General features: G+C 35.7%; 2 protein-coding genes across 2 annotated transcripts; one reads left to right on the forward strand and one right to left on the reverse strand.

Moving 5' to 3' along the window:
- Positions 1-1,016: 1,016 nt before the first annotated feature.
- On the forward strand, positions 1,017-6,359 carry LOC105039450 (protein N-terminal asparagine amidohydrolase). Its single transcript, XM_010915599.3, is given in 10 exon segments — positions 1,017-1,239; positions 1,360-1,530; positions 2,166-2,230; positions 2,319-2,412; positions 2,525-2,563; positions 2,665-2,856; positions 3,331-3,448; positions 3,451-3,508; positions 4,111-4,230; positions 6,089-6,359. Coding segments are annotated over 10 exon segments (1,017 nt in total). The 5' UTR covers positions 1,017-1,188; the 3' UTR covers positions 6,198-6,359.
- Positions 6,360-9,352: 2,993 nt separating this feature from the next.
- On the reverse strand, positions 9,353-16,636 carry LOC105039451 (zinc finger CCCH domain-containing protein 31). Its single transcript, XM_010915600.3, has 3 exons — positions 16,399-16,636; positions 15,008-15,068; positions 9,353-10,252 (listed from the first exon to the last, which is right to left on the reverse strand). The coding sequence occupies exons 1-3, from the start codon at positions 16,469-16,471 to the stop codon at positions 9,490-9,492; spliced, it is 897 nt and encodes a 298-aa protein (XP_010913902.1). The 5' UTR covers positions 16,472-16,636; the 3' UTR covers positions 9,353-9,489.
- Positions 16,637-16,902: the final 266 nt, after the last annotated feature.

Consider the following 16,902-nt stretch of genomic DNA (forward strand, 5'->3'; position numbering starts at 1 on the left):
CATTTTGCGGCAAGAAAAAATGATAAGGGGGTTTGTTTGGTAAGGATGATTATTTTTATAATTTTTTAAATTTTTATCTAAAAATTATTTAAGATCAATAAAAATAAATAATTATTCAAAAAATTAACATAGTATCAATTTTGGATAGAGTGAATCGATAAAAATCAGCATAGTCACTTTGGATAGAATGAATAGATAAAAAAAATTCCTTACTAAATACATAATGTGACTTTTATACCAATATAACAAGCTATTTGGTATTTAGTTAGCTTCACAATATATGTAAAATGACAGAAAATAGGACAACAATGCTTTCAAATATCTTTGATGAGTAATTGATCGTATATTTATGAAAAAAAATATTAATTTATTTAATAATTATATTTAATCATTATCTAATTAGATCTAAATAGTATAGAAACCAAATACAGCTACTTGAAGACCAACTCATGCACCCACAAGCTCTAACATTGGCACAGTACACATATTCAGTCTCAATCCCTCAGCCTTCAATAATCAACCCTATTCATTCCTCAAAATAAAAATTATTGTCATATGATTTTGAATAACAAAAATATTAAAATTAATCTTAATAACATCTAGAAGAAAATATCCAACTAATGTATATCACAAATAGAACAAATAAAAAAATTTATTTTCTCGAGACAATGCCATCTTTTTATGATTCATGCACAACAATGGCTTCGTATATACCATTTACTATATCATTGTAGATGATACGTCACCGTGACATCGTGGGATGCTTTTGAATGCCAGTATAAGCCAATGCAAGATCTTCATTGCATAAATTATCCTAGTCACGACTAAGAATGTCAATGAGCCAAGTACAGAGCGAGTGCGCAAATTTGAGACAAATTGCCTCCAAGCCAGCCCAGCTGTGTTTTCTTTTAAAAAAAAAAGGCCGTGAGATCTTGTCCAAGCGGATGTTGGGGTTCGCGGCATTATTGCGCGTACCGATCACGCAAATTTCAGGTCACGGGTCACGGTCTCCTTGCGGTTCCTTCACCTCCTCCACCCTCTCCCACCCTCGGTGACGGGACTCCTCCTCCATCTCGAGACCGCTAACTCCCTCAGCGAACTCGGTCCTCGTATGGTAAACGGCGTCGTATTTGGCCTCAGGGCTTAAGCGCTGGAGGAGAGGAAGAAGGCCCTCGTGAAGGAGAAGCCATGATCTTTGTCGACGGCCACCCCTTCTCCGCCTCCGGGTCCCAATCTCGGGTACACGTACAGTATTCCCTCTTCCATCCCTCTCCTCTCCTATCCATCGAAGAAGAATTCTTCTCACATTTCCTCTTTTTTTTTGGGTCCTCGGCATCTCTCTTACTCTCTCTTCTACAGGGGAGAAAACTGTTGGCCTCCTTGTTGGATCACCCGGCTCTGATCTCCGCTTCGAATCGCCTCAAAGCGACGCCGGAGAGGAAGGTCTCCGTCTCCGATCAGTCGCCTCCCGTCAAGCACGTCTACGTGTTCCAGAGGGAGTACGCGACCGTCGATCCCGCCCTCGTCGAGGTACTCCGTTGGTTCTTGCTCACTCGCTCGTTGGTATCTTGGATCACCTCTCTTAGTATCACATATCAAAAAATGTTTTATCTACTGGTTTCAAGCTGGGTTGTGGTCCATTGCCTGCTTAATTGCAAGGATGTGTTGCTGAGTTTCTCGCAAGTACTTTCCTTTGTTATGAAATTTTGTATCTTGTGCATGTTCTCTCTTTGCGGACTGTCAGATTGTTGGCTTCTATGGTTTTGGGTTCGGTTTCGGCTTGCTTGGTTGACTGGGTCGCACGTGGATTTAAGATTTTTGGATTGAAGTATGCCTAATGAACGTTGCTGAATTGCTTCAATTTTACTTCTGATAGTATTGATATTAGCAGTTTGTATAGCTTCTTTTTCTGAATCAACTCTTAGATTGTTCTTTTTGGTTTCAAGTTGGCTTTTGTCCTAAGCAAAGCATTTGATTGACAGGGATACTTGTGATTCTGAGGATTCTTTGTGGACGCCACTTTACATTGATCTAATTTCATCGCTTTTTTTTTTTTTTTTTTTTGCATTATCTCATTGTAAAATGATACAAATTAGCTTTTTCCGATTATTCATGAGTGGAATTTCTGTGCTTCTGACAATCTTCATGTCTTTCTACTTTGACAGTTGGTCGGCACGGATGAGGCCACTACATGCGCGAGCCTTGTGATTCGCAACCGGAATAATGGAATGTAAGAATGGGTGTCCTCCTCCACATTACATAGTACGTATGATGATTGTTGATTCTGATGTTGTTGGATTTTTGTATTTTATGCGCAGGACCTCCATTAGCCATATGGATTTTCCAGGAGTTGTCGATAAGGGCCTCATCCAAATGTTATCATTAGTTGTTGATCGTGAAGCTATCTTGGATGTTTGTTTCTTTCTTTTTTTCTTGTTTGGCCATCTGCATTGCTGTTTTTCTGTGTACTTGAGAAGTTTTACTGTTACAACAGCTGAACACTCGATGGGCATTTGAATTACAGGTTCACCTGGTTGGTGCCTTCAATGACGCATCAAATGAAGTTTGACTCCAGATCACCTGACTAGCTCCTTTTTTTTTTTTTTTTAATTGTTGTAAGAGGATGATCTCCTAAAATCAGACAATTGTAACTCTTGATGGCAGGATGACAATGATATTCCTGGATCAGAAGGACGTCAGAAACAGGACGGTTACTCAATGTGTTTATGTTCCAAAATAATTGATGCTTTGCATGATAGTCAAGAAAACTTTCATCTCCAGACTTTGTGTGTTCTTGAGCATAACACCAAAAGTGATTCAAATGGAAATGCTTGCCCAATTATCAGTGGCATTTTGGTGAGTTCATGCCCATCTCTGCACATCAAATAATATAAACTTTGACATGACTTCTGGGAGGTTCTGTTCTTTTAGAAATTTATGAATCAGAAACTCTAAACATGCCGATTTTACATTGCTTTACTACCCTAGCATCTTTAGGATATAATGCCCAGAACAGGTGAGTGGTGACCCTCATTTGCAGCCTAGATTAATCTCGTAAGCGACCTATACCCACCTAATTCATACCCCCTAAGAACTAAATCAGCTTTACAAAACCTATCCTGAATTGATTTTGTGTATCAAATTTTGGTAGCAATTGAAAATTCAGATTCCTTCTGTTGCCGTGCACCATGTCACATGGTTATGATTCTAGATTCTCCTCCACAAAGTATTTCACTGAACAACCACCTCTTTTGTTCCTTTTCGTTTCTTTTTTTCTTTTTTTTGAAAAAGGAATTGACATTCGAACACAATCACTACTGATTATTTTAGGTAAACACTTTGTCTGGGTCAATCATGCCTGCCAGCTTCGATAGAAGTTCAAGATGCCCAGACGAAATTGTCAGGAGGATTCGAGTGACTGTATCTTCCGAAGATTCTAGTTGGGAAGGGAGTTGCTAAAGACATATGATACCTTTAGTGATAAATTTCACATTGCCCCTTGCTCTTGGTATATGATTTCCTTCCTTGGTTTCTATTTTCAGAAAGGGAAGAAAAATCCCATCCAAGTTCTGATATTTCCTTATATAATCAGCTTGTTTTATTGGTAATTGTTACAATTGCATAACATTTATGTATTTGTTGCGCAATAAGATTCATATATCTTAGTAATGTCATGTGCAATATAAAACATGATAGTAAAGATCTCTCGATATTTGAGTCGTTTCAAGAGGTCATTTTTATTGTCTGTTATTACTTGATAGTTTCTGCTAAATGTCTGGCTTGTTACAAGCTAGTTTTAATTTTTGAGAAATGAAGCCTTTTATTGCATAAATGAGTGCTATAAGGTTTTCACAGTGATATCATGTTTTAGTAGGTGCCATATATCAAAGTTCATGCATGGTACAGCCGAAGTTGTTTGTTATGCATAAAAACAAACAAATTTTGTCTATATATTGTCTGAGGATTTGAAGGATCACAATAAGGATAATTGTCTTTAGTCAAATAAAATCGTGTCATATGTAGTTCTGAACCTTTTGGTTGATCCTTCATTGATGCTATTTTACCTCTCTTCATTCAGAAAAAATTGATATTTTATCTCTGCTGGTATAGGCTGTCGCACTGGGGCCAAATTGCTTTTTCGCTGCAGCAACTTTCTGATTCTGAGATCCTCTTTAGATGCTCTACCTCACCTTCTGCAGAGGGTCCTGATTTTGTTGAGAATGAAAGAAGGTTTGCATATGACTGGCTTGTTAGCTTTTCTTTTTTGAGTATCGTTTTTTTTAATTGCATTAGTTGAGACCCAAATTAGCAACTTGCAGGAATGATGCTCCACATTTCCATCTTTGACAACTGAGATATATAAGCTTAGATCAGTGACGTATCATAAAATATACGTAAAAAATCATTTCCTCAAAAGAAGTGATCATGTTTGTTCTTATTGTGCACTCATGGTGATTGTTGTATTTTAGTGAGTGTATGGACTATATATATACCATTAATGTGTTCCTTGCAATGTCAGCATCTCCTATGCACGTCAAAACCATGTGAATAGCTAAAAAATGAAATTTTCTCCTTGATTGTTTTTTTAATTATTATTGCCCCTTTTAAAGAAATTGAGAAGGATAGTAATGCTAATTTATGAGACGCTTGGAAGGAAAATACAAAATAAACTAGCTTCAGCTTGACACCCATATGAACTTGGTTGCATGTTACTCTTCATCGATCTCCATCCAGTTGATGTACTCATCTTTGATGCGGTCTTGGGGAAGAAGGACATGTACCATCTGTTTACTGGTTGTTTAGAAAGAGCCCCAATTATCTATTTTGTAGTCTTCTATATGGGATTCCAGTGCAGAAGCAGATTTAAAAAAGAAAACGAGGAAAGAAAAGGGCTATCTGAAAAATGTAAAAGGCGCCTAGGAAGCATGTAACTAATTTTGTATTCTGTGAATTCCAAAGGATCACATTTTTGTTTGAGATTCACTTTCTTAAGAAAAAATACATAATATATGCTTACTTAAAATAGCTGGACAATGAAGCGTATAAGTTAAACAAAGTTTAGTCTTCAAATGGTACCATAGATATGGAAAATGCCTGATTAAGGAGGGTGTCAGAAGCAATAAAAGCAGGTTCCAGAAAATGAGAAAGATCTTGAAAAGGCTGCAGTACCAAGGTTAAATATTAAGCCAATAGAAACACAAATAACAGCAGCATCTGCAGCGTGATGTATTGCCAGCTTTACACTCAAAAGTTTAAGGAACCATGCTGGAAAAACAGTTGGCTTTCTAATGACACTTCTTTTGAATTGGAACCTTGTTTTAACAACTCCTTTAACATTTTCCTGAATGTTTCCTTTAGTTCTTTTGTTTATCACACTGCTTTAGCATCACTTGATCTTTGTAGAAAGTAAATGAAATGGCAAGCTGGTCTGTATGTTCCTATATATCTGACATGTTTGGCTACCAGCATTACCCAGATAATATTTGGGTAAGTTTGTATTTTGATGCATTGAGGTAGGCCTAATGCAAATAACGGCAACTGCTTATACAGCATATAATGTATACAACACAAACATATACCACTGAAGATCATAATAAAACCATTTATTTCTATGTAGTCTTTCCTGTAGAGACCGTTAGGATTTTGCCTTGTATGTTAACATTGCACCACTTTATACCTGAAAAGGATGAATGGTGGGCAATGTTTTCCCATCTAGAATACTTGGACCTGAACAATCACCATTAAGAAATTGATTTGACCGCCTGAATCCCCTCCTCCCCCAACAATCAACCACGGCCGCTCACCCACCCAACCATGCCCACCTGCCCAACCCCGTGGGCCCATGCATGCATGAATGCAAAAAAAGAAAGAAGGAAAAAAAAGAAAAAGAGAGAGAGGTTTAAGATTTGCTCTTTATGTTCAAGTGTATGATTAAGGACAGATACTTAGAGACTCGTGTTATCTGCCTATTTTAGTTGTTTTGGCCTTCTTTTTCCTATATCCTTTCTAAATTAGCAGAGATAAGTTCCAGCTTCAGTGTCTTTTTCTGCTTTTGAATAACCTCACAGTCCTATCCATTTGAATGCAGTGTATGGAGCTACTTGATCCGGTATCCAGATTGGAGACAAACATTTGTAGGAAGGAAACCACGGGTATTTAAGAGGACCGATGATGGAGGATGGCAAAGGTGTGAGTAACACATCTTGTCGACTGTATCCATGACTCCTTGTCCCAGTGATTGCCAAAGAATATTTGTAGGCCCCTCGTCACGATGATTGCCAAAAGAATATCTGTTCTGTCAATTTAACAGTTTCACATCAAAATATTGCTTAAGTGTGGCATTTTAATTTGTCATTCAATGCCGTCTCACTTTTTTAATAACTTGTTAGCATTCTCTCGTTAAGTAGGTCTATTGCCACCATTATGATTTGAATATTAAAATCCGGTTGCCTGAAGCAGGAATTCAGAGGGAAGCTTACCTATGGTACTGGGAAAATAATGTTAATAGGAAAGATAGGATAAGCCAATATTGGTTGCTGAATTGGTAACAAGAAATTTAAGTGGTTTAACAAAGAAAGGTATTCTGGGAATGTTTAAAAGACAAATTCAACCGGTCTTCATGCTAGGTTTAGCAACGGCATTTGTAGAACTATAAGAACAGATACAGGTGCAAATTTCAGATCCAGCGGCTCTGGAGACAAATCCAGTGGTGTTACTCGGTCATTTCTAGATTTGGAGTTTCAAGACATTGTTGCGCATGCCATGATATGTTAGTCACTGTTAGTTCTGTGATCTGATTAACTATGAGCCGGTTAACTAGTTGGCCATTTTAGAAACCATAGTGTTGCACTGGTAGTTCGCCGAGGCTTCTCAGTTTTCCTGCGGTGGTATACGCTAGCATTGCCGGTGGTATACGCTGGCATTGCCAGAAAGGACTATCGACATCCATGACCAGAAAGGACTATCGACATCCATTCCATAAGGGAGATTTTTTATTTATTTATGATTAATTTTAATAAAAATTATCAAAATAATATCAAGCTCAAATTAAATACTGTTTAAGAAAAAATCATCCTTTCAAAAAATGATTTTGCCAACTATCACGAAAAATGAGTTACCCTTTGATAGGATGATTTTATAAACCGTCCTACCAAAAGATAATTTTTTATAACTTTTTGTGTTTTATTTATATGCCATCAGCTAGGAAGAATGAGTCACTTTTTGATAGGGCGGTGCTAGGGAGAATGAGTCGCTTTTTGATAGGCGGTTTTATAAGTTGTTCTTTAGACTCTATAAGTCCTACCAAAAGGCGACTTTTTGTGACTTTTTGTATCTTATTTATATTTTCTATGATTTTCTGCATCTTATTTATATTTTTTATTTTAAATTAATATCTCTATTTATTTTACTCTTTATTAATTTTAAAATATAAATATAAATAAGTAAATATTTCTCTATTTGAAATTAATAAAAATATCTAAAATATTAAAATCTTTAAGCACAAGAAGTCAAAACTTTGATTTTAGCTCAAATTTTTTTCAAATTCAAAATTTTTATTTTTTTTTCGAAATAAATAGATTAAAATATTTAAAATTTATTAAAAATTATTTTATGACTCATTAACATTCAAAGATTAATTACCATCAATTTTTATTTTAAAAAATATATATTTTATATAATCCTCCATATAGATGCTAATTTTTTTATTTAGAAAATTTTTAGAATCCGTAACGACAAATAGTCACAAATTGTGTCCAACTGGCTTAAACAAATTTTTTACCATCAATTTTGATTTTAAAAAATATATATTTTATATAATCCTCCATATGGATGCTAGTTTTCTGACTTAAAAAATTTTCAAGATCCGTAACGGCATATAGTCATAAATTGTGCCCAACTGGCTTCAATAAATTTTGACAAGATGCCAAAATTTGTTGAAGCCAGTTGGCACAATTTGTGACTATCTGCTAATATGGATTCTGAAAATTTTCTAAATCAGAAAACTAACATCTATACGGAAGATTATATAAAATATATATTTTTTGAAATTTAAAATTAATAATAATTAATTTTTAAATATTAATAGTGATAAAATAATTTTTAATAAATTTTGAGATCTTTTAATCTATTCGAAGAAAGAAAATTTTAAAAGTTTTGGATTTGAAAAAAAATTTTGACTTCTTATTTTTAAAATTTTTTATATTTTTATTAATTTTAAATAAAAAATATTTATTTATTTATATTTATATTTTAAAATTAATAAAAAATAAATAAATAAAATATTAATTTAAAATAAAAAAATATAAATAAGACACATCACAAAAAATATAAATAAGACACAAAAAATATAAAAAAAAATTACAAAAAATCACTCTTTGATGGACCACTTATAAAACTACCCTATCAAAAGACGGCTGATAAAACCACCCTATCAAAATACCCCATTCTCTGATCCACTTAACCCTTAGTCAGATCGATGAATTGACAAAAAAAATTCCCCTTTGAAAAGATGTCTCTCTTTTGAACAATATTTTTATAAATAATTTGAATTCAATTTTATTTTGATAATTTTTTTTTAAAATTAATCATAAATAGATAAAAAATATCTTCCCGAATCACATACTGCATCAACACAGCCAGACATCCTGCTTTGATATCTACCGGACGTTGACGTGCATATGGTTCTATTTTACCCCCAAAGCATTAAAATGGAGAACGTGCTCAAAAGATGAACGCCAACATATAAAATAAGAAAATATGTAAAGACAAGATGAAAGAGAGGCATCCTGACCCTCATGAGATCAGCAGTCATAAATAGATCCTGGGTTTATCAGACGTTAAAAGGATTGCTTGTTAAAAGCTTGGAAATATTCACAGGAAACCAAGGAGGGAAACCCAATATCAATTTTTGTATTCCAAAAAACAAATTCAGCAAGAAAACAAAAAAAAACATCCAACAGCATTGAGAATAAAACATAACGAATATACAGAATCATACCATACCCATAAAACAGAGTAAGTAGCGCCCTTTGGTATATGAACCAGAAAGCTCAGACAACAGTACGGCGTCCTAGCAAATCCCTTCAGGAGTGCCAAGCATGTAGTCACAGAAGACATTTTTCTACAACCAACCAGAATGAGATGCTGTTCATCCAGAGAGACGCAAAGAGTACAACAAGGACCATATTGCCATCTAGAGAGCAGGGCTCTCACAAAACAATAAATATCCAAACCAATGAATAGGTCATGCACTGCCTAACCATCACTTATAATGGCAAAGAATACCCGATTTAAAAAGATCAGTGGTCCAAGCATTTTTGACTTAGAACTAAACATCTTAGCACAGCCATACTAAATGAAAGAGACTTTAAATCTCTGAAATAGTCATTCCACATAAATTTCATCCATCATTACAAGAGCCTCTAAATCCAGTTCCACAAAGAAAAAGGAAGGCGAACCTATCAGGAAAATGTTGGCACAGCAGCATTCTCATGCAGCAGCTTTGCGGAGCTCACTTGCCCCGTGAGCAAAGTGGCACCGATCACCAAAAGTGCACGCACCCTTAGCAAAGTTTTCACACAACTTGGTCTTGAAGTTGTTACCAGAGCCAGCAGGTGCCACCACAGCTGGGTTCTTCACAGGCAGAGAGGTCATAGAGCTAATGTTGACGATCAATTCTCTAACCATAGCACTAGCATTTTTTATTTGGTCAAAGGTACCCTCCAGTTCAATGTTCCTCAAGTTGGGGTCCGACTCGTGATCTCGAATGGCCAGCCTGACCCCTGTGATTCGACAAATCTGCTTGGTATTCACACCGCCCTTCCCAATGATGGCACCTGCAAGAGAAGCATCAACACTGATCTTGGCAGTCGCCGAGGCACCAAAGCTTGCCGCAGCTGGCAAGCCAGCAGGTGGAGGAGGTTCCAGGCGGCCTGCCAGTCTTCCCCCAGTTGGAGGTGCAATAGGGCCATCCTGGGATGGTATAATGGGCTTGCCAAGTTCCCTTTCCCCATGGGCAAAGTGGCATTTCTCCCCAAATTTGCATCCCTCTGCAGTGTTGTATTTGTTGCATAGCCGGGTCTTGACAGCAGGTCCAGGAGGGCCATCAGAAAAGGCAGGAGGCACCATCGGGTTTCTCACTGAAGGAGGGACAGCAGGGTTGCCTAGATTGGTCATCTGTGCCACCGCCTGGATGCCACCAGGAACATAGTGCAGGAAATGACAACCCTCACCAAAAGGGCAACCAGCAGTGCTGAATCATAAAAAGTTGCTCAAATATCAGTTCTAAGCCTGCAGCAATGGATACAACCAAGAAAAAATGATGTGATAATATAATATAGCATCCATCAACAGATGCATCCATCAAAGTATGCTCATACTATGCCTGATACAGGAAATAATGTCACCCACTCCTAGGAGGGAGCTTGATTCACATATCTAACGGGAATAGAAGAGAAAATAAAGCACACTTACTAACACAAATTCATCCATGAATAGTGCAAAACTATATTTTTGAAAGAAATAACAACCATCATTAGGACTTATTTGGTTCACAAGAAAAACTTTTCTTCTCAGAAATCAACTTCCTGGAAGTAACTTCCAGAGAATATGATTTTGGCATGTTTGATTGATTATGGAAAGGTGATTTATTCCAAAATGGCTTATGTTTGGTGGAGCATTCATCTTCCTGAAAAAACTATGTAAAATAACTATTATATCCTTAATAAATATAAGACCATATCTTTTCACTCACAAACTTTGTATGAATAATAATATTATATTAGATTAATATTAATATAACAATATTATATTATAATATAATGTTAGATCATAATATTTTATTTTATTAATATAATGCTAATGTATATGTATTAATATTATATTAATATTTTTAATATAATAAATTTATTAATTCAGATATAAATATAATATTGTATCAATATAATATTAATATATTCATATAAATACTATATTAATATTAATAAAAATATTATATTAGTATAACTATCAAAATAATATTCATATATTATAAATATTATAGTATATATGAAAATAAAAATTATATTATATTAATTTGTGAAGAGAAAATGGAGACCCTGCCATATATCACTTTTCAGTATTTGATCTTAACCATCCATTGATCTTTTCTAGAACTTCAGCCGTAGATCTTAAAAATATATTTTTGGAAGAAAAAAAGCCATTAATTTCTATCCCATGAAAAGTCCCAAAACTTACCTCTCCCATGGATTTTTACTTCCCATAAAACATGAAAAATATCTTTCCATCGAAAGAGCTTTTTCCATTCCCTCTCCTCTTAAAACTCCAACCAAATAAGAGGACTTTCCTTTACTGCTCAACAATCGCTACTCATGAAACATGGGAAGTATCTTTCCATCGGAAAAGCTTTTTCCATTCCCCCTCCTCTTGAGACTCCAACCAAACAAGAGGACTCTCCTTCACTTCCTGAGAATCGCCACTTCCCCCCTCCACTTCCCGCGAACCCAACGAGTCCTTAATGATTCAACAAAAGATTTGCATAAAATAGATTATTGTTATAATGCAAGTGCAGGGTAAAAAAAATAATACCCTCACATTACAAATATTCATGAAAAACATCATCACGTGATAGTTTAGCACTGAACATGGGGAGAAAAAAAAGAGGGAGCACATCATCCAAAACATGCAAACCATTATTGGCATAGCCTAAAATGAAAGCACCCCATATCTAAATCTTCCATATCACATCATTGCCTAATGTAGTACTCAATAAAAGAAGATTTATTTTTAAAAAATAAAATAACAGATATATATATATATATATCTCTGTGTGTGCGTGCGTGCGTGCCTGCTGCTATGATCACATCAATTATCCCCAACATAATAAGATGGATACATCATAATTGATTGGATCTGACCAACACATCTATGACCATAAGTATTGATACTTCCAGATAGTGACAGTCGCAAAGACTGGAAGGATGGAACTGAAATGAAATACACTAGAGTCCCTGAAACAGGTTATCCTCTCACACTCACCAATGCAAGTTAGTGTGCACCGTGTTCACACCGTGCAGCACATCGAGAACACTATTTCTAATACCAGTCCTTGACCACGCAGGCCTAAGGCAAAGCACTAAATAATGAAAATTCTATAACACAAACTTTCAATGACTCATTATAAAGAAATTTATCTTTCATTGTGAAATCAAATATTAGTGAAGAGAGTTCACCAGGTTAATCATCACTAAAGCACTTTGTATAATATTCAGTCTTTGAGATATCCCATAATGTCAGCCATTTCATCACAATGACTTTCTAAATTCACAGCGATGATTTTGTTCCACCAATATTCTAAGCATATCATTCGTGCAACCTTTTTATTACTTAAGACCTCGAACACAATCAGAAATCATATTTCTATTTGCCAAATACCACCTTCTATTCATGGATTAACTAACAAATAAAAGCAATTTCATCACCTGAATTTCTAAAAGATGATGATTTTTCCATCAAATTACGAATCGATGCTCATCAGACTAGGCATTTGTGCAGAAGCACAGGCAAATGTGTTTGCATAGCAAACCAACAAGGGAACAATGTAGAACATTTGGCTACACACAAGAACCTGAGTGAATTTTTCTGTAATGCTCTTTTATAGAAACACCAGAAGGCGAAAGAATTATATGTATTGATAGAAACAAATTCATTACTAGGAACATACATTGCATTTTTTTTTTGTCAGAATTACTATTCCTTTTGGAAGGCCTGATAGTATATATTGTACTGCACAGATATACAATTGAACCACACAAGAAATTGGTTGAACATACATGGAGGTCCTTATTTCATTCAAGGAATTGCCCACTCCCAAACTTTCCCGGTATCTAAGTTTATGGTCTGTCTTTATTTGCTCAATCCCACAAAATGCTAATTCAAACTAGTTGGCAGAAAACATTACTCCAGATAGCCAAAAAAAATGTCTAGGACACATCTATCAACAATCAACACATTATTTAGTTTGGTTAAGAATGCCATACTTCCTAGGATGGGCCAAATGACAACATTCAGCACTCAAAACATGGTCATTTACCACTAAAAGATCAATTGGTAGTAGCTAAATGCAGAAAGTATAAATCAACCAGACCAATCACAGCATACTAGTTGTGTATTGTCTAAGCATGTGGACCACAATCAGCCGGATTAAATTATAATGTTCCACCACTCCCCTGCCTTCCCAATCCTTCAATTCTTCAATTTCCCTTCCTGACCTTTAAGTTCATTATCTTTGCCATCATTTGGCTAAACCATTAAAATGTTAGTTCATATTAGTAGGCAGATTCCATTACCTAGCAAAGCACATTACACATGCATAGAACATGAATGCAAGCTATAAATCAGGATTCCACTGCTCAGATGATTAGAATTTTGGTGATCAAGACATGGTTATTTACCAAAGAACCATTTTGAGGCAGTCCACATGCAATAAATACAGAATTCTCAAGCCAATCTCAACATACAGGTTATTTAACAAGTCAATTGCACATATCATAGCAGGCTTGAACAATATGAACATCGAGAGAGCCCTAGAAACGAGGATGAGAGCAAAAGATTACATGGAAGTAAGAGGGAGGAAGAACAATTCATGATCATACAGAGTAAACAGCTGTCTTCCACACATTGTGAAAACTATTGGGAGCAGCCAGTATTTTATAGGTCAAAACAAGAAGTTTTATACATATATTTAATACAAGGAGTCTTTGGGCACTGCACTGAGAAGACCGAACCCAGCCTAACTGCAAGACAGGTCTAACATCGGGACCTGAATCCAAGCCCATGAATGCCCACTTCCCATAAACAACCAAGCATAGATAAAACAATGTTGCATCATATTTCAACCATACTTGACCACTTTTAGTTGGATCAAATTCATCGTACTGGCAAATGATGAAATCATATCTCAGCACTTATATGGAAAACACTGCCACTTAAACTTTACCACATTTTTTGAAGATGTCACCAATTTTACTCTGATAGTAGAAAAGAATCCCTTCCTTTGAAACAAATTCGTGAAGTCTTTAACATCACAATTCTAGGGATCCACATTGTCATAAATTCTACCAATATGTCCCACAAGAACCATGCCTCAATTTATCACAACCTATATGTGTAACATACGAACATTAGACTCAACATTCATAATTCAACACTATGATTGTCCACAAACAAAAAAAATCCTTGAGCATGATCAACAGTTCAAGCCAATAAAATTTCCAGTTCTAGAACAGGCATTTTTATTTATATCACTTGCCTACGTACAACTCAGTAGGTCCAAAATGAATTGCCATTGCACTTCGATATTTCTACACTTTCGAACAAGCATAACTACAAAAAAGTTGTTTTGCACAAAAATTTTATTGATTTTAGACGAGATCCTTGTCAGAATATTTTTTATTTAGTCTGAGTATAAAGTATATCAATATCAACTCAGTTCAGGAAAGACGTACAAAACAGTTCGATGTTCCTGTCACAAAGCAATATTAATTTTCGACAAAGGCAAGATATCATTTACCAAATATCAGTTATTTATTAAACGTCAACATGACTAGCAAAAAAAATAGGCAAATAGAGAATTGTAGAATATATGTATATATATATATATATATATTAGAAAAAACACCAATAACCAATATGAAAATTGGATGTAACAACAATGCTATAAATATAACCATTATTTAGCATATTCATTTCATATCGTAATTGCCATGAAGTTGCATATAGCTTGTCCAATTTTGATAGCCAAAAGCACTCTTGTGGCTTCCAATTTACTCTGTTCAATGTTGTTAACTTGATTAGATCACAAGAACCTGTATCACAATCTTAAATGCCTGATTCATTAGCATTGAAAATACTACTTTAGGGAAAACACTTCTTCCAATTAGATATGAAATTGCAGAAAAAATAAAGGTTGCTGTTATAATGTTGATTTTAGATAAGTTAAGATTAGAACCTGAAAAACTTGGTGCAAGGCTTCGATTTGCTTCCTAGACCATGTTGGAACGACTCCATTTCTGTTACATGACATTAATTTTGTGTTCTCAGTTACAATCCTGTTAATTAACTAACCTTCATTGTTCAAGTACATATTAAACATATTAAAAACCATTTCAATAAAGTGAAGATTAACAAAACACCAGGAAATCTTTACAAAAAGTGGTGCAATTACAACCATCTTCCAAGAAAACAAGTAGTGGTCTCTGAAGTATGACCACAATTTAGAATCAACACTGCATGATGCCTCCAGCATCATCATTAAGAAAAAAAAACACAACTCAACCCATTCTGTTGCATATAATTTTACAAAGAATACGTAAGTTTAAGAACAAAAACACTTAAGAAGGCATTAACAAAGCAGTGTACTTTGTAGAAAATTGCAATGGCAAAGAAAGCCAATTACACATCACAGGACATTATGAAAAACCCTCGAACATTGAAAAATTCGATTTACCACTTATTAAATCGATAAAAAAACAAAAAAAGATTCTTATTTTGAGTGGCTTCATATGGAAATGATGCAGATTAAAATACCCTTTACGTGAATTTTTTTTCCTCAAAGTGCCCGAGGAAAAATTAGAAACTCGTGAGATGATTTCGTTTTAAACCATTTCACAAGTTCATCCAAGTTTTCTTGTCAAGCCTCAGACAATTGCCGTCACAATACGAGGCGCAGAGAGTACAACTAAAGTAGAAAATTTATTATAAATATAATACCTTCCTCAAAAAAACACTTTAAAACTCTGAAGGAAATTCTTCCATCAATAATCAATCATAAAGTCTTTTTGATGTAGTCAATATCCCAAACCATGATTTTTACACAAAAAGTTTGTACTCTTATCACGAAGTTAAAAGGAAAAAAAAAACAAAAACATAAAAAAAAAGAGAGCAAAAACTCCAATACATTGTTCGACGAAAATAAATCATCATTATGCAACACATGCGATCTTCTGTTGGACCCACATCATGATCTTGGTTCTAGATCCAACAACTAAATTACAACGAGATTTTATACTTCCAGACACAATACATTGCAATCGATATCAGACCAAACGCGACCAACAACTCTAGAATATCCGCTCTCTCGATAAGCTTACCACGCGACCGTTCTAGCAAACCAAGAAACCCTAAAAATTTCCCGAGATCAAGCGACCAGATCACCACTAAGCACAAAGAAAAGACATCTCTTCACGATCTTGCGTTCCTAGATCCAAAATCTGGAACCCTGGAAACTCCGATCGCTCGAACAGGCTATAGCCAGATCCATCTCAGCTCCAAAAGAAGCCTCACGATACAAGAAACGATCAATGGAGAGGAGAAGAACTAAAAACCCTAAGCTCTACTTACCCTTTAGCCGCTTTGGTCCAGCGGCACCTCCATTTGTGGCATCCAGCCTCCCCCTCTTGCGAGCTGTTTCCATGGCGACCAAGTGATCTGGATCTCCTAAGCCCTCGCGGGACAAAGCGTAGAGAAATCAGCAAAACCCTAGCGAGGGGATCGGGGCGAAAAGGGCCAGAGAAAAACCCTAGCTACCGTTTGCGGCAGAAGAAACAGCCCAGCCTCGCGTGAGGGCAAAAAGACGGGAGCGAAGATATTTATAGGGAGTACGTCAAGGGCCGGATTTAAATTGGGTTTATCGGGGGGCTTCATGTCCGCACGGCAAAAGGCAAGGCAACGCGACAAAGAGCCCGCGGGGTTTTGAAAAGCACACGGGAGATTCCGAAATAACGGAAATGCCCTCCGTGCGCACAAGCCTTCTAATCTAAGCGGTGACGAAAGCGTTCGCGTGTTTTCATTAAAAAAATTGTTCACGGGTGGAGGCGGTGACAGGGACTTTATAAAAGCACGTAT

This window comes from Elaeis guineensis, chromosome 1 (assembly GCF_000442705.2).
Source record: "Elaeis guineensis isolate ETL-2024a chromosome 1, EG11, whole genome shotgun sequence".
In the NCBI taxonomy this organism is placed as follows: Eukaryota; Viridiplantae; Streptophyta; class Magnoliopsida; order Arecales; family Arecaceae; genus Elaeis; species Elaeis guineensis.